Here is a 19,865-nt window from a genome sequence, read left to right on the forward strand (position 1 = left end):
CCGTTTCGACACCTGCCCAAGCATAAGATACTCGAGCTCCGGCGTGTGCCTGCCCAGCTTCAGCCGCGCCACCTCGATCGAGATGTTCGGGCTCCGGGAGCTCACGCCGGCGGCCAGCGGGCTCCCCGCGCTGGAGCGATTGTCCCTTTATAACGAGCACGGCCTCCGTCTCGGCAACTTGATACAACGCTGCCCATGCTTGCGCGTGCTCAATCTCGACCTTGGCATCGAACGAAGGCCGGCCACGAGCGACGTCGACTTGAGGATACATTCGACGTCACTCGAGGAGCTTTGTGTTAAGAGGTACAGAGGACACGCCCTCGTCATCGACATCATGGCGCCCATGCTTAAGAAATTGGATCTCACGGTAACCAGCTTCTCCCATGATGTGATAGCAATTTCCATCTGGGCACCGGTCATGGAGAAGATTTCTTGGTCTTGCAAATATTTAGACAGTTCAGCTTGCATTGGTATTTTGTGGCGCCTCGGTCGCCTGCAATTGACGGCCGTACGGCGACGTAGAAATGACACTATACCCTACAACGGGGAAGACAACACATGTTTGTACCTACCAATATTTCCAGCCGTGGTACGTTTCGTAGCTGTCCTTTTCAATTTACTAGAGTATCTTTACAACCTAAAACCAATTTATGCATTTTCACCTGCCAACTTGTTTTGCAGACCGGTATGGAGCCTGCAGAGTGGGACTTGGTGGAAGAGATAAGGAAAATCGAGAATACCTTCCCAGCTGTCGAGTTCTCCACTTTGAAGCTTGAAGTTAATATTATATGGAAGACGGGGCACGTGTTTGGACCCCTTGTTTTGTCCCTTCTTGGAATAAGTTGGATCCGTAGAGCGACAAGAAGGCTTGAGATCAACCTAAAAAGGAGGAACAGCGAGGTATGCCTAGCTAAAATATGTGTCGCTTCTAAAAAAACATATCTCTGAAAAACATACGTAGTAGTATGTTTGACAAAATCTATCTAAGTAATGACTTGAGATAATGCTGTAGTCTTGTGTATCTGAAATTCATTGTACTAAGCCATATATATTTTTCAGCAATGGTGTGCACGCGGAACAAATTGCCCATGTGATCAGCCTGGGAATTGGAGAACAAAACCCAACTCTTTGACTTTGATCAATCTTGAAGAAGTAGAAATCGAAGGGATCGAAGGACTTGATGATGAGTTTGATTTCTTGAAGGTAGTGTTCCAGTTCGCACTAAAGCTGAAAAAAGTTAACGTGAAGGTGTCAGATAGGGTCACACCAAGTGCGTTGAAGAAAATCGACAACATGTTCAAGGAGTACCCTCGTGTTGAATGCTGTGTTACTTCAGCTCCCGTTAGTGCTACGAGGTCAGTTGAATGACGCTCTTCTTTGGGTTGTTCAATATATGTCTTACATATTTTAGCTTTGCATTAAATGTTTAAACAGTGGTTATGAAAAATGGTTACGTATTTGTGTAGACTGCTTACAAACTTGTGCAGTGTATCGTATGGAACATATAGATGATGTTCGTGTGCAAAGATGTATCTATTATTCCTATATCTGAGTTCACTTAGAAACTAATGAACTAAGGTCGTTTGGTATCCATTATTTGAGCCTGGAATCCTGGAATTCATTTTGAAATTCCATAGGTGGGCTGTTTGGTTGCCACGGAATTGGACCATCATTTCATTTAGGAAATCCAGCGAAATGATGCCATGTGTAATCACAATTCCGAGCTGAAACCTGTCATTCACGTTTCTTCCATGGAAGCCATTTACAAATTCAATTGAATTCTACTGTCATTTACAATTCCTGTGGCAACCAAACAAGTGTCCATTTCTAGAATTACAATGTAAATGAAATGAATACATGTATTCATTTCAAAATGCTACAAATGAAATGAAAGCCTGGCTTCCAATTTACATATATTTGTCTAAATTCCCAGATGTAAGTAGGGTTGACTTATATGTAGAATACCTGTGCACCTAAGGGGCTATCTGATCTCGAAAACTTTGCCACCAGATTCAGGTACATTATTTTTACATAGATTCTAATAGTAAATTACTGAGATACTGATGAAACTACTAGGCACACTTCCCACGCCAATTCATTTGGCGTAACCCTGAGATACTGAAGTAAGTGAGGAAACTGTCTTTGCTGCACGTCTAACAATAATTTCTAGATATGCGTTAGAGCATGTCTAACAGACTCCGTATTTTTCTGCCTCTTAAAACGCGAGTAGAGGCGCTGTGTTCGATTTCGATCGGCTGAAAACTCGTCCGAGCTAGCAGACCCCCGTATCCCTAAACTGTAAAAAGGCATATTCCTAAAATATGTCAAATCAATTTCTTTTTCTTTTTTTTTCTCTTCTTCCTCCTCTCCTTCTTCCTCCTCCAACCACCCCGCCCCCTTGCCCCAAGCCCTGCCCAGGCCCGGCCGGCAGCCGCCCCCCGCCGCCGCCCCTGCGCGCTGCCCCACCCCGGCCGGCCGCCGCCCCCTATGCGCTGCCCCGCCGCAGCCGCCGCCCGCCGCGCGCTACCCCGCCGCGGCCGCCGCCCTGCGCGCTGCCCCACCCGGCCGGCCGCCGCCCCTGCGCCGCCCCTGCGCGGTGCCCTGCCGCCGCCCCTGCGTGCTCTCGCTAGCCCAGACGCGCGCCGCCTACGAGGCGCTGCTCGGCGTCATCCAGCAGCAGCTCGGCGGGTAGCCCCCGACGTGCTCTACGATGCCGCCCCGGCCCCATGCCGCGACCAACGCGAGGCACGGACGAGCTCCTACACCCGTCGCTTGGTCCTAGCCCGCGCGATTTCCTGAAAGTTAAGCGCGCCACGAGTGAGGGGTTGGCCCTGTATTCAGCCTCCCGCTCTGTACAAGTAAGGGGCCAGAAGCCACCCCTTAGCCGAAACTGTAAAAAATCGACGCGAGGGCCTATTTTACGGGGTCTGCTAGACGGCCGGGTAGAGCCCTACCACGTATATCTACTAGATTTTGATGTGCGCCTTGGCGCACGACCCCGTGAAGTTTATATCAATATTTATTTTGTATACATTTATAAACATCAATGATAAGCAACATTAAATCAAGAGTGAATAATAATCCATTTCATTTCCTCGATGCATGGAAGAATTACCGGTTGATGAAGAGGAGCAAAATAACACAACATATTATGGATTAAACACACTACAAATTATAAGTATCAAGTAGGAAAATATATTATCGTAGGTACGAAGATATGGTTATAAGATAACATAGATAAACATCAAAGAGTCTCCTAGGCAGCTTGATTGCAAGCCAGAGGGGAATGAGGGATGGAGAAACTATGCAAAAAGATGTGATATAACTTTGCTCACAAGTTAGTCTTCTCCAACAGCATGATGCTCGTACTTAGGGGGCTGCACCTTGGTGCCTAATACCGTGGGACTCGTGTGTAGGTGGTAAATGATAATAAATCTTTTTAGGTTTTACAAAATGTAGCGAACCATAGTAAATCGAAACAACCATTTATATACAACCATGAAATCAAGAGTAAAATATATTATAGCAAGAAAGGAAGGAACACCGAAATCATCATCTGTATAAGCAGTAGGGGTGCGCCTTGGAGTGCGATCCGTGGAACTTGTGTTGATACACACTTTGTATAACAACGTTAAAACTTAGGATGAACTTAGGTAAAGTACACAAAATTACAAACATAGTATAAAGCACTTATTTTAAGGCGTGCTTTGGTGCGCGTTTGCCGAGTTCACACCTGTAAATGATTCAAAAATCACTATATTAACCATGTATGAGAATCTATTATGAATAAGCGGTAAGTGTAGAAGACACAACACCTAATCCGTACAAAAGGAAGTGTAGAAACAACACACATAGGTATGTACTTCATATGTAGAGACCAATCATTAAAGAAAGAACATGTTCTTTCAAGTACATGGCATGACCAATAGGAAATAAACACCTAATAGGTAGTTGCATCACGAAAAGATGATATTCCTGCGAAAGAAAAGATAACTTAACAAACGGCTAAACTGAAGGTAAATAAAATAAATGGTGAAAGAACACATACTTAATTAATGTTTAGTGCATTCTTTGTTTAAAATTATGAGGTATTCTCTTCGAGTATATCTTAGTTTAGAGTCACTTAAGTTTAGTCCAAGTTTTACAATGGTTGGCATTTTTAATAATTGTCCATCCACTCCGATCTGATGGTGGAAAATGGACGAAAACAAACGGACGGAACCATTGGTATATGACCAGAACCAAATCATGTATGACCAAAATCTCTACTCCAATTCATATTACTTGATGTAGATGGATTTTAGTTGTAATTACATAAATTTAGCATTAAGTAATATGGATCGAAGGGAGTATATGAAAAGAAAAGGGCATCCTTTTAAACGGCCAAAGCATCCGATGAAACTCCATGAATAACAGTGTGTGTTTTTTATTTGTCTTCTTCTCTTGGTCTCACTTATTCTCTCACTCGCTCTCTTGCTCTCACCCATTCTCTCGCTTGCCATGGAATATGTCGTCTCAGTTTGACCTGGTGATTTTTCTCCTCTCTTGCGATTTGTCTCGGCGATCTTTTCGCCGATGATTACCGCAGCCACCAGCGGTAGGCGAGGTACAAAGAGGGGCGGATCCGGGAGGAGGAGGGGCAGCAGGGAACCTCGGCTGCCCGCGGGCAGGGTCGTCGGCTAGGGAGGAGGAGGGCGGCGGGAACCCGGGCTGGTGGCCAGCAGGAGCGTCTCGTCACCGGGGAGGAGCGGGTGTACACTATCCATGCTCTGCTCCTCCACTGCTCCATATGCGGCCGCTCTTCCGCAGTACGGCGGCTCCACGGCGAGGGTCGTCGCGTGCATGGTGGCTTAGCCAGACCGCATTTTCACGACAGCAGGTGGCAGCCATCCCGACCACGCGAGTCACTGCGGCCCTGGTTGCCACCACAACGGCCATGTATAATGGTTCACTCCACATGCAGAGCAAACAGTCCGTATGTTTTTCTCTTTCAAACTTTCAGTTTTGCAGGTGTGGTACTGGGTATATGCAGCGTCTCTACCAGCGAATAACTGATGATCGAGTTTGATTCATACTGACACAACATGCATGGACTCCTAAAATACAACTAACACACCAGAAAGGTGGAACAGGGAAGAGCGGTCAAAGAACAAATATGTCAACCCCGAGCCCTCTAACGTGTACAGGGCTATAGAGATTACGCACAGAGAAGAACAAAGGTATTACTATTATTATTATTACATAGATAACTTACAATTTCTAGACCTGTAGACAGAGATGTTGCAATTTTTTATTTCCTTCTTTTACACATAACAGTAACCTTAAATTCTAAAGGCTTCCTCACATAAAACCTGGGCAAGCTTTAGAGCAAGCCCCTTGATTTCTACTTTATCGTTCCTGTATTTACCATGCTATATAAACTCTGTAAAAAAATTCTCTGTACAAGCCAAGCCTGCTCTAATGGATAGGATGGTACTGTGTGATTTCACGTTTTGGTGGCACTTTCCTAAGGATAAACAGAACCATAGCTAAAAGCACAATCTCGACCAGCTGCATAGCAAGTTAGTGAGCCCACTCAGCAATCAGAAAATAGTTTGGTTCTGAAGAAAAATAATAATTGCATAAATGATATCTTTCAAGCGCTCCAAGAACATTTAGCCATTGTTCTCTATTTCAAAGTATATGCTGATGCCCCTGATAATCCACTCCAATGGCCTCACTAAATTTATGAATCCGCAAATTCCAACGATACATATTATAATGAGTTCCCCAAACTACCAAATATCTTTATCCTCTATATCTCTCTCAAATCAGCACAACAAAATCTAGAAACAATCTCAACTATAAAAATTCTGCTTGTGTTCCCTTTTTCTTGAAATACAACGCCAACAGCTAGCAAAACAACAAAAACACGGCAGCACCTTCGAAGCTCTCTCCAGATCTGTCAAACTCAATGTGATGATACGAAATTGAGAAGTTTCTTTCCGTGCTCTTCCCTTCAAAAGGTTAAATATCTTTCAACCTGGATAAAATTTGAGGATCAGCAAAGCTTAATAATACGTATTCAAGGTGGAGAAAAATCATCTTGCATGTAAATTCTGCATGCAGCAAACTATATTGGATGGCCTTTTATTGCAATTGAGATTTAAAGTCATGTTGTTATATAATGCACCGTAACCGTCAGCTGTAAACACTCCAACGTGCAAGTATAAATGGGTGAAAGAAAGGGGGATCAAGCCAATGAACTCAGTGGTGAATGGGTTCCATTTGTTCTCCCATAATTCACTGGCATCACTGATCGATGCAGAAGTCTATATCAGTATTCAGATAGTCTAGGATAGAAGATTCCTCTCTCTCTCTTTTCTCTCGCCACCTACCTTCCATTTCATCCCCTTTCTCTCTCCTGAGCAAAAGGACAAGCTCCATGTTCCAGGATTCCCCCCGTGCTACATCTCCACCCGAAGCTTGGAACAGAGCTATGGCCACTGCCAGCCTCAGTCCATGGTGAGGTTGGCCACCAGATCCCCTTGATGCTCTTCCTCGATAAGCACATGCGCGCGGTTGGCCACCATATCCCCTCGCTGCTCTGCCTCAGTGACTATCAAGCAGAGCGGTGCTGCTTGTTCCGCTGCAGCATATGTGTGTGGTGGCTGCCGACGACGGTGTGGCCGCGCTGTACTCACGGAACGCACCCATTTTTCTTCAGGGTGAATTTGCATGCGGTGGAGTGGTCAAGCAGATGGGGCAGCTTCGGCAAGGCTTCCATGCTCTTCCGGCGGTGGCCATCAAGGTGACAGTCACGGCCATCTTGATCGGCGACATGGCCGCCACAGCCTCCTTCAGATCGGTACGTTTTCCTCTACTGATTTGATATAAACACTCATGTTTTTCTGGGGTTTGTCTTTTTTTGAGGGTCTGTGTCTTGATTGTGTGTCAGATAATTGATAAGAGATCGAAATGGTGTCACTTTGAAAATAACTGTCCATTAGTTCATCACATTGAGATTCACACAATAAAAATTGCATGCGTGAAAGAAACAATAGACTGGACATTACTATTACACAGCTTAGCTGTAATTTAGAAAAACGAGCTAGCTGAAAGGTAAGCATGTGGAGGAGAAAACTGATCAACTTACATACAATGGTATGGGCTGACATGCTACATAACTACTGTAAACTGAATGTGCACAAGTTAAAAGCAAACCAGATCGGACATGTGTGCAGCGTTCATTTCATCGATGGAAGATTACGGTGTTCATTTCATCGACGGGTGTACTTTGAAAGCGCTTATCTCAGAATTACACAGAGGAAAAACAAATTGAACAAAAGTTGGGACAACAGATTTTGGAAGGAACTAAGCTTGAGGTAGAGTATGATAAGAAACCGAATGGTAATGAAATTAGTTTCTAACACATAAAGACAACATGCTCTTCTCGGATAAATTACTGACATGAAAAGAATTGGAGAAGAAGGATCACACCAATAGTATGTCTATATGCAATATACGACCTAAACCAGATCGAGACAAACCTCAGTAAGGAAAAATGGCACATCAGACGTAGAAGCTCCATGTTGCCATTGAGCGCACCATTAGAGATGGTCCAATTGTTCTCTTCATTGTGGAAACCACCGCCGAAAAGATTGTCCCTGCTTGGAAATCAAAACAATCGGGGTGAGAAAACCAATTGCAGCACGACAAAAACAAGAATAGTATGTTGATAGCATCATTGCCCTCAAACTTATATGTGAGCGAGTTCCTCTTAGGTCACATCTCCTGGTGTGTTTCCATTGAATGAAACTAACATGACCAGTATTAGCAGTCATAGCTTGGCTCTTAAGCAAGAGCGCCCAGCGGGATCATCCATCCAATGAATACTCGAACTTTCATAAAGAAAAAGCAGTGAAAATTAACGAATATCCCTAAAACCATGACTGGTATGGAACAACAAAATCTAGCAAGAAAGCAATCATGTAAAATTATAAAGAAAGCCTCTAGGGAAACACTAAAATTGTCGAACACCGCGCTCCACATCCTCTGAGGACAATGCGACGGCCCGCTCCTCCTCTGCCTCCACGCCCTCTGAATGCCGCCTCATTCTCTGGTGCGTGAAGGAATATGCCATATCGAATAAAATCACAGAAGTAATTCAAAAACACCATTGCTGTTCAAGTAAAGTACATGACTGAGTTCCCTTTTTCTTGAACAAAAAAATATATACAAAAGGCGGGTCTATTACCATGCACAAATTTGAGAAGGCAGAAGTACAAATGAGAATGCATATATTATTGTTTACCTTTTGCAAATAATACATGTCTAGCTCTTTGCAATCAAATAAATGATAGATCACCACCATTTATTGAAAATAGTGGTAGCCACATGAAAATTGAGAACACCATGGCCTTAGCAGATAGAGTGTGCATGTCCGGAAACAATATGAGAAATCCCAGCTGCAATGGTAAAAATAAGCTTGCATTAAGAATTAAATAAGGAATTGGAGGCAGCTGCAAAGTTTCAACTTAGTGTTACTGTCACAATATAAGTGTTGGCACCTGAACCAAAATACACCCCGGAACAAAAATAAACTTTGTAATTTTAGCTTAAAACATAATTAAACATGAGACAACCTGCATCTAAATAACGCAGATAAACTGAAAAACTGAATCTCATAGGAGAGTATACCTGAACTTACATCTAAATGATGTGGAAAACCTTAGGCATGTCGATCCATATTCCTCAAGGGGGTAGCATCAATCCTAGCCCTAAAGCACACAACAAAAACTACTGATATAGCCTTCAGTTTTGCTGAAACATGCCTAGCTCCTCCCTCCCTTTCTTATCAACCAAAATACCTGCATTATTGAAAGAAAATCAGAATTCAGTTTTGCTGAATCAAAGTACACAAATTTGACACAGGTTCATCGGCAAATACTCAATTTGATAAAACATAAACCATTCGCTGCATGCAGTCTTTTAGCCTCTATTTCTAGGAGGGAAAAGGTGTTTACCAGTTATTCTTTCTATAAGACAGAGCATTAGAAAGTCAAGAAATTCAAAGATGGTAATGTAAAAACCACCTATCGAAAGATAAGACCACCAGTACCATTTTCTTGTAAAGTTTACCAAAGACCAGTACCATTACTTTACTGAACAAACTGCTAGCAGATAATTTAAGCCTCTATCATGAAAACCTCATGTAACCCCAAGAACTACAAGAACAGACAGCCTGCAACAACTCACAGAAGCCAGACCAAACATAGCAAATCGTGAGAAAAATAGGAGGGATTGGAGATTATGCTCAAGTATATTCATAATTTTTTCTTTACACTACCTACCAAATATTCCAAAGGTCTGATCTGCTGCTTCTCTCCATGTCTTCAGAAATGGTAATTGCAGCTTGATGAAAGGCAAACCAAATCTGAGAAAAAAATAATATATGAAACTCATCTAAGAAAGAGGACGTGAGATCATGAGGGAGTGTATGACAAGAGAGGGGTAGGAAGGATGAATATCTGCAGTAAACACCACTGCTTTTCCACGCCAGATCTTTTGGGCACCCAAAACGAAGAAGGAGGAATGCTCAACATGAAAAATGCAACCAGAAGGGGCAATGGATAAGAGGGCGTGGGGGTGGCCGCCTTCCTTGTCCATATACCGCTGCTTGGCTGCAGCAAGGACGCCGGCGTGGGGCTCACCACCTTCCTTGTCCACGTGGAAGCTCATCCCCTGCCGAGCTCGTCCATCTCGTCCTCCTCCCGCCACAGCCGCGACCTCCCTCTTCCTGCTCCCCTAAGATCTGTCGCCAGCGAGTCCTGCCGCAACACAAACTCTTACCCGACCCAGGTTTGGGGCGACGAGGAGAGATGCAGCAGTGGGGGCGAGGGGAAAAGATGAGAGGCGGTGATGTACGGCCAGCGCGCCGTCGCGGAAGGTTGCGGCCGACACCCATGGCCCTGCCTCGCCGGATCTGACGAAGACGAGGCGGGCAGGGGAAGAGGAGGGGGCACGCGAGGGGAGGGGCAGGAGAAAATCCTCCAATCCATTTGGCTCCTTCGTGGGCTGCACCATCGCCGTCGCTGTCCGCCATGGCCGTCTGAGGGCGGAGCTCGAGCAGGTGCCTGGGGCGCGACTGCAGCCGGCTCGGCCGCCGGAGCTCCACCTCCTCCTCCTCCCCAAGCCGCCCCGCCATGCCAGCTCCTGCGGAGGTCGCCCGCGCTGCCCTCGTCGCTGGCGCCAACGGGGCAGGAGCGGGGGTGGGGGGCGAGACGGCGGCGGCGGCGGGCGACGAGACGAGAGCGCGGCAGGGGCTGGAAGAGAGGCGATGCGGGGATTGGGGAGAACCACCCCGTGTCCTGGGATTGGTGGAGCGCTAGCGAGAGATCGGGCCGAGCGGGGCTTTTCGCGACCCATGGATAAAAAGTGGGTCTGCGGGAGGGCCTCAGCGCCCTGGACGGAACGACGGCCGAGATCGCGCCACGTCAGCTCGATCGGATGGCCGAAAATCCAAAGCGCTGTGAGAGCTCCATGGGGGTGCAGCAATCATACCGTGGGATACGGGTTTGACCCTTTTAAGGGATCTGTTAGACATGTTCTTAGGAGGCTTCACCCAGTTCATTGTGCATAGCCCTGATGAGGATTTTCTGAACTCTTCAGTTTAGATGATGATTTGATGAGTTATAAAGAGTCCAAAATGAAATTTTGTTCTATCAGTCAGTACAACTAGGTATCTTTCAGATATTTATGTGCATAATCCATCTTGCAGGCCTGCTAAAAATTAGAGGACGTATCCTGGATAGCCGGCTGAGAGGAGCAACATCGACTTTCTTTGCCATTCTCTTTGGGAGTAACACAACCTAGTGTCTAAAACTGTGGTGGCAATCGTTTCAATTCTTCTGCCGTGTAACATTCAGTTATAAGAATTGAAGGATATGTAATTGAACTTGTGTTTTCGTAAACTGTTTTTTATAGAGCTGATGCCAACTGCTACTTGTTTAAATATTTAGGCATCTTATTTATTGGCCAATCACATGTAACTGGTACTGATGACCTTGCGTCAATATCATGGCTCACCTGGACAATTGGAAATGCGATGCATTTAAACCATTTTGAAGTTCAAACTGTATTGTGACCAGTCTTACTCAAATATTTGCCCATGCACCAAAGTATTTTTGCATTCCCTTCAAATTTAGGATCAATAAGCCATCTCGTCTCTCATCGGCCTCTGCTGCGTGATGCATTGGAACCGCTAAAATAGCCATCGATCGAGTTGAAAAGCTGGTTAGGCCAGCCCCAGATACTCAACCGTGTATTGCATCAACTACATTTAGATGTACGCCTTGGCGCACGACCCCGTGGAGCTCGCACCAATCTACAGGTTTTTTTATTGGATTTGAAAAGCAAAAGCAATAGGCCTAAGGTATAACTGAACACATATAATCATAGCGGAGAAAATATGATTATATACAATCAAATATGATACAAAAACTAATACTCACTCCACTGCATAGTAGTATCTGGGATTTAGGGCACAAAGCACTAATAATAAGAGCGGAGAAAACGGTAGTGAAATGGGAATAAACACATGTCGTTTTTTCTGAGAAAGCACGCCGCAAGACAAAAGAAACTACATAACTACGCAACTGATAGCAGCATAAAGCAAAAGCACTCAGATATACAGCCATTGCATCATACGCTTGATTTATATGTACAATACCACAACAAAAGTGAGGAACACAATCCTCAGATCCAACGGTAGGTAGATAACATGAAGCAAACAAATATCAGTGGTTTGTGGCACCTGGAAGCAACATTCATGAAAACTAAATCACATAACAATCAACGCCAAATCGCAACTTAGAACAATCAGATGGTAGACAATACAGACTCATCAACAATTTATCATAGACTCAAATTCAGCATGTATACCTAATGTGAAGCTGAAATTTGTACGGTCTAAGGGTTGTTTTTCTTGTCAGCTGCACCTGCGAGGCTGCCACATCTTTGACAGGCTGTGACACACATCTACAATAAATATATTTTGTCAAGACATGTCGAACAGGTGAAAAATATCAAACCACCGGGATAACTTGTACAATGACGTGTGATTGCTGAAGAACTACTTGCTTTTTATCATCTGGCTAGGTTTGATAGTTGATTCTATGTCAACAATTGTATCCTTGCCAAAAATGTTATTCATCAGCTCAGTTGCCTGTCCTTTATCTTGACTGTTATAAATCAAAGGTACCATAGTCTGCAAAACATGATCTATAGAGAAAAAAAGATAAATATAATATAAAGAACAAATCTCATGAGAAATGAAAAGCAACGTGCAGTAGATCTTCTCTACAGTAAACTTTAAACAGCTTGCCCCTATTTGTTCATACCAATAATGAACAATATAGTGAGCAATTTATAAAACTTACCACATCAGAGCCTAGGTATAAGGCACACCATCTAGGAGCGCATCAGCATGTTCAGCCACATCAAGAAGAGGCCACTTGCATCTATCATCTAGACATAGCTGAGTTGTGTGAAATTTGAATGCTACTCCCTCCCTCCATTTAAAAATATAAATCCTGTAAATTTGGCAATATTTTAGATTATATGAAACTTGCATGTAGAACTAATGGTCCTTCTCTCTTTTTTACTCATTTATGTATCTCTATCATTTATGGCTAAACATACATACTAACTGTTCTCTCATATTCTCAAGAAAATAATACCATCGGCTACCGTGGTCATTTCCCTGTAATATTAGTGGCATCCTTATTTCATGAAATAGACTAAACATGCACTACAAAATGGAATGGATGGACCATCAGGATTGTCACTCCTTAATTGATATTCTCATTAATAGCTAATTAATAACATTGATCTGTTCTTAAAATAAAATAAAACACACAATGCATTTTCGAAAGGATGAAGGAAACAAAAGCACTTGGACTTCCACCCAAAAACTTGAACATCCCAGTATTTTTATATCAAGCTAACAATGTTATACACTATTTGATGCATCATAAATTAGTGTAACTTTCTAATCCCATATAAATATGAGTTATCAATAACGGTCCAATTATTGTATTTTCTTTGTTATGTAGCATGCAACAAGACATTTATATTACAAATTCAGCAGAAGTCAGGTTAGTAAGGATTTATTCATCAAACAATATAGGAATGTATGATTATGTCCCCCAGAAAAAGGTGAAAGTGTGAAGTTGAATGTTCTATAAATCTATCCAAGACAGCAAAAATGACATCCTGCTGGGATGGCAATAACAACTCATCGCTTTATTTTAATTAGAAATTCCAAGGCTGGTTTCAAAAATCTGATAATAACACCTAAATTAGCGCCACAATGTTTTTTAGCACACGAGTCACTGTATTGAAATTAAAAATTCTCTAGCAATTCAAGAATAAGACATTAATTTCTCCGAAAGAACAAAAGTTAAAATATGGAGTGGAACCTGGTCGTTAGGTTAATGCTCAGTGCCTCCAAGGCAAACTGGAGTCTCACTCTCCCTAGTGCTCCTCTCGGACGACTTGTGAGCACAGAACTAATTCAGCCAATCAATATCACCCACCACATCAAAGTATTCACAGTTGTCCCCTTGGTTTAGAAGATGCATCCAAAGTGAGAGTTCAGGTGTCAATTCTGAAACATCCGGTAACGGAAAGAAATGTTCTCAGTACATACCTCCTAGGAAATTACCAGCATCAAATTAATATTAGGAAGTAAACATAATCACTCTAGAGAGCAAGAACATCAACATTCTGAGGATGGGATTACCAGATTCTTTAAAGCAAATACATTACCAAAAACAAAGGCTGACATTCTATTGCAAATAAGCCAATCTAAAATTTAAAGTATGACTTAAGTTAGAGAAAAATGAACCAAGCAATGATTAGGAACCCAGACACCGGGAGACATGTCCAGAACACTACATTATCATAACATATTTAGTAACCCGCTCCGCAAACCCAGATTCTACTACCTCGATTAATCATATGATTTATGAGTACATTTGTACAGTCAGAGAATAAATAGTGTGATGTCATTAGAGATGGACTTTTTTAGTGCGTGTGGTCTCTACATAAAACGCCTTGTTGAAGTCAAGCATCATGTGTCAGCAGGGATTTCGCCATTTGTTCGTTTGGGGTTTCAATATCTCTTTCCAGAGTAATGTTGCATGATTAAATTTGTTCCAAAACATCAAAGGAGAGAAACAATTGAAGGACTCATGCAAATTAACATACACTCTTGTCAACCGGAGCTCATATATAATTGAAGTTTTCTAATTATCTAACTATAACATGATATTTCCCCATCACTCAATAAGTGATTAAGAATAAATAACACTAATACGGCTAAACATCTCTATCATAACAGGATTATAAGTTAACCATAGAGTGAATATAAGTTGACGGATTAGTCAGCACTGAAGAATAGAAGAAGAAAACAATACCATCAGGAGGCTTGACCAGCCGTTGCCAAGCACCTCAGAGCATCCTTATCAGCAGAAGATTCCACCAGCGGGAACAACAGACCGAGTGGACTAATGATCAACCATAGAGCCAATAATAGAAGACGGTGATGAACTAAGCGAACGCGACACGCAAGCCTGAGAGCAACGGACCTGCTAGGCCTTCCTCGTCCAAGGCCCAGAGGCATACCGCGCATCAGAAACACATCGATCGCAAATAAAATTAGCATCCGAGCCCAACGAACCTACATGAGCAAAAAAATAAGAAATCTTGTTTAGGAACCAGAAAGCAACAAACCTGATAAACCTAAATAGAAAATGCAGTAAGCAAAAGAAGAAAACAAACCAGAAAGTCAATGGCGCACAACACACAACCCCACAAAACAAATCTCGGTTCCAAAATGTAGAGGAAAATAAGCTATTGTATGTAGGCAAGAGCAAACTAAGACACTGTAGCAAATGCAGATGAAAATTAAGCCAATGCATATGGGCAAGAGCAAATTAAGCCTGTTTATATCTATATAGACAGGAAAAAACTGTAGTGTGAAATAGCAGAGAACGAACATCATGGTGCGCCACTGAAACAAACGAAAGAAGGCGGCGCACACAGAACAAGGATAAAAACCCAGAGGATAAGCTCATAAATTACCTCTCCCCATAAAGTCAAACATCAAGTAGTAACGCATATCTTTGCATTCTCCACTCTCCATGGCAGTATTATGTATTAGTGTTGCAACCTCAGGCTAAATAATGGTGAATGGATCAAGCAATGAACCAACCAGAAGAAACACTTCCCAATTGTCATTTCCTTCTCAAGTTCGCACTTATTATTAAGCTGAAAAATTAAATTACCGCCCAAACTATACTTTCAACTGGCTCACAATATTATTCTATGCTAGGTAGCTTTATAAATCCATGACCCACTAAACCATGTGAATCAAATGACAACTTAATAGCAAGCTTTAAAGTAAGAAATGAATGAAAAAAATTCGCCACCTACAACAGATAGATGAGTGATGTCAACACACATTTACATTGCAGCTTTCAATCCAAAAGCAGCATGAAGCTACTGCAAAAGCTAAAGAGACGTGATTTGGCAATAAATCAACGGATGCACAGATAGAAGGAATAATAACCTGATGTCTTATCTGTATAACTTCTATCCCCCTCTTAGTCTTTATAGAAGGAACGGAGGGAGTACTTTAGCTTCAAAAGAATTAAACATGGGATGATATGCATTAGTCTAGGGAAAGCAAGACAGGGCAGGCAGATGAACACGATGACATGTACAAATCATGCTATCCACATGTGAGCTAAAAGATTGTATTGCTGTACATCAGCTGCAGCTTCGCCTTGCCGGTACGTCAACGCCCCATTTCTCCCACTAAACCACACAAAAAAGGTAATGGGATATGTGCGTATGTGTATGCCTAACAGCTTAAGCGTAGAGACAAACCTCGACCATGCAACCGAATGTGAGGATGGCCTCCTGGCAATGGTGACGGCAGTCCTCCTGGCAGAGCAGCGGCTAGTGCTACTCCTCCCGGACATCTTATATCATTAGCTCGCATCGGGACGTTGCTGCAGCCTGTTATCCAGTGAGCCAACATCACTGAGAAACAGAAATATTTGGCTGTAGTCAATGGTGAACCAATATCCATTAAAAAAGCAGGATCAATGTGGAATCCTACCAGACAAAAAGTGCATCGCTTCACAAGGACCGCCTCAACCTCTCGGATGTACATAGATCGACCAAATCCTGGTGCAGAAGGGCAAAAAATTAGCACCTCCGATCTGAGTCCAAAAACAAGCAGGCAGTAGCAGTAGGGAATTTTGGGTACGAACCTGAATTGTCGTTGCAAGACATGTTCAATCTCCAACTGATCCCCTCCACGAGTCGCCCTTTGGGCTCTATGGCTCCATCCCCTTCATGATCGGACATGGCCCGGGGACGTCTTCAGGGTTCAATGCAGTAATGCAAACATGGAAAAATAACTCTAAACGGAAGAAGATATCAGAAGGTGCAAACCTGCACAAAGTTATGATAGTCAAAACCTATAAACTTGAAAGAAGGCTAAGGGAAACAGAAAAATATTCTAAATTTTCAAATTATTGTTTCATGATGAACGGCTCAAAGTGTCCAGCTTTCAGAATGTAGTGCCTAATATATGAAATGGTAGTGTCCAGAGGTAAAATAAATTGTGCTCATAAGGGATTCATTCCCCTCCTCTTATTCCTGAAGAAAATGTGATATACAACCTGAGATTATACAAAATGCAATCTAATATGATATACACAGGATACCCTTTACAAGCAAGTGTTGTAGCTAAACAAATATCCAAAACATTTTAAGTTTTAAGAAAAAAAAACACCTATCTTATTTCCTCCGGTGTGAACAATAAGCTGATTAAAAAAGTAGTATGTTTAAGGAGATCCCCTTGCCAAACTAACTGAATTTGACAGCAGAATAATGATACCAAAAAGTCAATGGAGGTCCAATATTTACCTCTCAAACAGGGAGGAGAACATTCCATTTTTTTTTTTTGGCCGGCATGAGATTTTGCGTTAATCTTGCATCCACAGTAACTACATCACACAACTTAAAACCTAATACATGGATCGAAATGAATGAACACAGAGAGAGCACAATCTGATGCGACCTCACACATTCGAACGCCAGCCGACGCAGCCCTCTTTTTTTCGTCCATTGTTTTCGCTGCTACTCCCGTCGTCTGCAAGAAGAGGAGATGAGAAGGCGGCGACCCGTGGATCTAGGGTTAGGGAGCTGCAGGGGAAGGACAGCTTAGGGAGAAATCACAGAGGGCAGAGGGAGGGAAGAGTAACAGGAAGGAGGAAGCACGAAGAGGAGGGCCCTACCTGCGCCGCCGCCGGGGTATGCCTCTGGTCGAGCCTCTCCCCGCTTTGCTGCTGCTGCTCGCGCGGAGCAGCACGAGCCGGAGGTCTGGAGTCCGGCCTCCTTTGCCCAGGAGGCCTCGCGCGGAGCAGCACGAGCCGGAGGACTGGGGCGTGAAGGATGGCGGCGCCGTAGCCAGCTTGCACGGCGCAGCGCGGCGCGACGGGAGGAGAAGGGAGAGGCGGCGGGCGGCGCGACCGGAGGAGGCCTGAAGGATGGCGGCGCCGTAGCTAGCTCGCACGGCGCAGCGCGGCGCGGCGGGAGGAGAAGGGAGAGGCGGCGGGCGGCGCGACCGGAGGAGGCGGAGACGTAGCGTCGCACGCGAGGGACGGTAGGGTTTGATTGGGTGCTTTTCCCCACTCCCCTGCGATTTCTTTTGATTATTTTTTCACGGGATTTTTTATGTTTGTTGCTCAGGCTGAGCGAATCATGCGCCACCACGTGGTCTAACCGGTGGATCACAAACGAGCCACCGCCCAGCCCTCCCACGACGCGCGGCATGCGTGGATAGCCTCAGAGGCCCCCGTTGGGGGCATCATATATACCTTCAGATTCGTCAACTCACACTCCCGCTGTAGACTATGTTTTCCATGCACCACAGTATTTTTGCATCTCCAATTTAATACTCCGTCCGTTCCTGTGGAGAAGGCGTAAAATTCCTGGAACCTCATTTAAGGAGACCTTAGAGCATCTCCAGCCGCGTCCTCTAAAGCGTCCCCCAAACCGCGTCGGATTGAGCGTTTAGGGGATGTGTTTTGTTCGTGCCGCTTTTGGGGGATGTCGCTCCCCAGCCGCGTCCCCCAAACGCCGCCCCCAAACATTTAAATTACTTTTTTTAACACATAACCATTTATCAAATATAGCATATGAATAAAAATGTTTGCGAGGATTGTTTTCAAATTAAATTACAACAAATAATAAAACAAGTAAACAAATATAATAAATAGGGGTAGATGCTACATCAAGGTGCCACGGTATTTCCTTTGATCCTCCACAAATGCTCAACGAGATCAGCTTGAAGTTGCTCATGCACATTGTTGTCACGGATCTCTGCGTGCATGGCGAGAAAATCAGCAAAATCTGCAGGCAACTCATGATCAACCTCCGCAAGAGGGCCTTGACACTTATAGGGACCAACATGTGACCTAGCATGATTCTTGCGGTCATCCTCGATGATCATGTTGTGCATGATCACACAAGCCCGCATCACCTCCCACATTTGGTCGTGAGACCAGCTTAGAGCAGTGGTACGGACAATGGCAAATTGTGCTTGAAGCACACCAAATGCCCGCTCGACATCCTTCCCTGCAAGCCTCCTGTCGCGTAGCAAAGTGAGAATTCTTCAGACCTGATGGATTCAAGATTGTTTTGACAAAAGTGGCCCATTTTGGATATATACCATCGGCTAGATAATAGCCTTTGGTATATTCGTGTCCATTGATTTCATAGTTGCATGGTGGAGCATGCCCTTCCACTAGTCTGCTGAACACCGGAGACTGCTGTAACACGTTAATGTCATTGTGTGATCCCGCCATGCCAAAGAAAGAATGCCAAATCCACAGGTCATAATCTGCCACAGCTTCAAGCACCACACTGCAATATCCATGACGGTCTTTGTATATACCTTGCCAAGCAAACGGGCAGTTCTTCCATCCCCAGTGCATGCAATCGATGCTTCCAAGCATTCCAGGAAATCCTCTAGCAAGCATTTTGTGCCATGATCCTTGCGCTCTCTTCCTCGCTTGGCCCTCTCAAATAGTATTTGCCAAACTTTCCCACCACAGCTCGGCAAAACTTGTACATGCACTCAATGGCAGTAGACTCACTCATGCGAAGGTAGTCGTCCTGTGTATCGGCAGGTGCTCCGTATGCAAGCATCCTCATGGCAGCGGTGCACTTCTGAATCGACGAGAACCCGAGGACGCCTACAGCGTCGACCTTGAGCTTGAAGTAGGGGTCGAACTCTCGAACGCCGTGGAGGATATTCATGAACAGCCCCTTGCTCATCATGTACCGGCGCCGAAAATTGTCGGCCTGTGTTGCGTCGTCGGCGAAGTAGTCGTTGTGCAGCATGGCATGCCCCTCCATCCTCTGCCGGGGCTTCGACTTCTTTCTTCCCGGCTTGATCCTTCGCGGCGCGGCCTCTTCCTCTTCTCCGCCTCGGCGTCGAGCAATTCCCCGGAGGGACGCGATGATCAGCAAATGCTTCCGCAAGTCGTCGTCGAAGGCTTGCTCGTCCTCCAGACAGCGGGGCAACCATCTCATCGTCGCCGTCCATGGCCGAAGCAAAATCAATGGTTAAATTTGCGCCGAGGCAGACGACGCAACAAACAGCGGCCAATCGCGCCTACCTGGCAAGTCGTCGAGCACCTTCTGTGCGCGGAGGTGGGGCGGATTTGACGGCACGTTCTGGGACGCACTGGCGACGCGGCGGTGGCGGCACGACCGGCGGGAGCCCCAGCCGCGACAACGGT

The 19,865-nt window shown here is 44.4% G+C and overlaps 1 protein-coding gene and 2 long non-coding RNA genes across 12 annotated transcripts; 1 reads left to right on the forward strand and 2 right to left on the reverse strand.

Annotated features, from left to right (window-relative positions):
- The first annotated feature begins 377 nt into the window (after positions 1-377).
- Positions 378-10,983, forward strand: LOC124654337. Its single transcript, XM_047193347.1, has 4 exons — positions 378-589; positions 682-900; positions 1,060-1,355; positions 10,760-10,983. Exons 1-4 carry the CDS (start codon positions 419-421, stop codon positions 10,773-10,775), a joined length of 702 nt encoding a protein of 233 aa, XP_047049303.1. The 5' UTR covers positions 378-418; the 3' UTR covers positions 10,776-10,983.
- A 577-nt stretch (positions 10,984-11,560) lies between these two features.
- Positions 11,561-12,043, reverse strand: LOC124651337. The gene is made up of 2 exons (XR_006987379.1): positions 11,923-12,043; positions 11,561-11,794 (listed from the first exon to the last, which is right to left on the reverse strand). It is a non-coding gene; the product is annotated as an uncharacterized LOC124651337 (long non-coding RNA).
- Positions 12,044-12,077: 34 nt separating this feature from the next.
- LOC124655424 lies at positions 12,078-17,253 on the reverse strand. Of its 10 annotated transcripts, none has more exons than XR_006988675.1 (10): positions 16,984-17,253; positions 16,323-16,432; positions 16,169-16,236; positions 15,934-16,089; positions 15,813-15,861; positions 15,127-15,683; positions 14,460-14,722; positions 13,461-13,648; positions 12,420-12,572; positions 12,078-12,261 (listed from the first exon to the last, which is right to left on the reverse strand). It is a non-coding gene; the product is annotated as an uncharacterized LOC124655424 (long non-coding RNA). The 10 variants fall into 10 exon arrangements; XR_006988679.1 differs by lacking the exon at positions 16,984-17,253 and having other exon boundaries at positions 15,127-15,220; positions 15,614-15,683; positions 16,323-16,534; XR_006988677.1 differs by lacking the exon at positions 16,984-17,253 and having other exon boundaries at positions 15,127-15,473; positions 15,614-15,683; positions 16,323-16,534.
- Positions 17,254-19,865: the final 2,612 nt, after the last annotated feature.

The sequence above is a fragment of the Lolium rigidum genome, chromosome 5 (assembly GCF_022539505.1).
Source record: "Lolium rigidum isolate FL_2022 chromosome 5, APGP_CSIRO_Lrig_0.1, whole genome shotgun sequence".
Lineage (NCBI taxonomy): Eukaryota > Viridiplantae > Streptophyta > Magnoliopsida > Poales > Poaceae > Lolium > Lolium rigidum.

Bases quoted from the DNA above. Each gene is read 5' to 3' on its own strand.
- LOC124654337 (XM_047193347.1), top strand. From the start codon at position 419: ATGGAGAAGATTTCTTGGTCTTGCAAATATTTAGACAGTTCAGCTTGC. The intron at 590-681 runs GTACGTTTCGTA...CTTGTTTTGCAG, and splicing joins TACCAATATTTCCAGCCGTG to ACCGGTATGGAGCCTGCAGA. The intron at 901-1,059 runs GTATGCCTAGCT...TATATTTTTCAG, and splicing joins TAAAAAGGAGGAACAGCGAG to CAATGGTGTGCACGCGGAAC.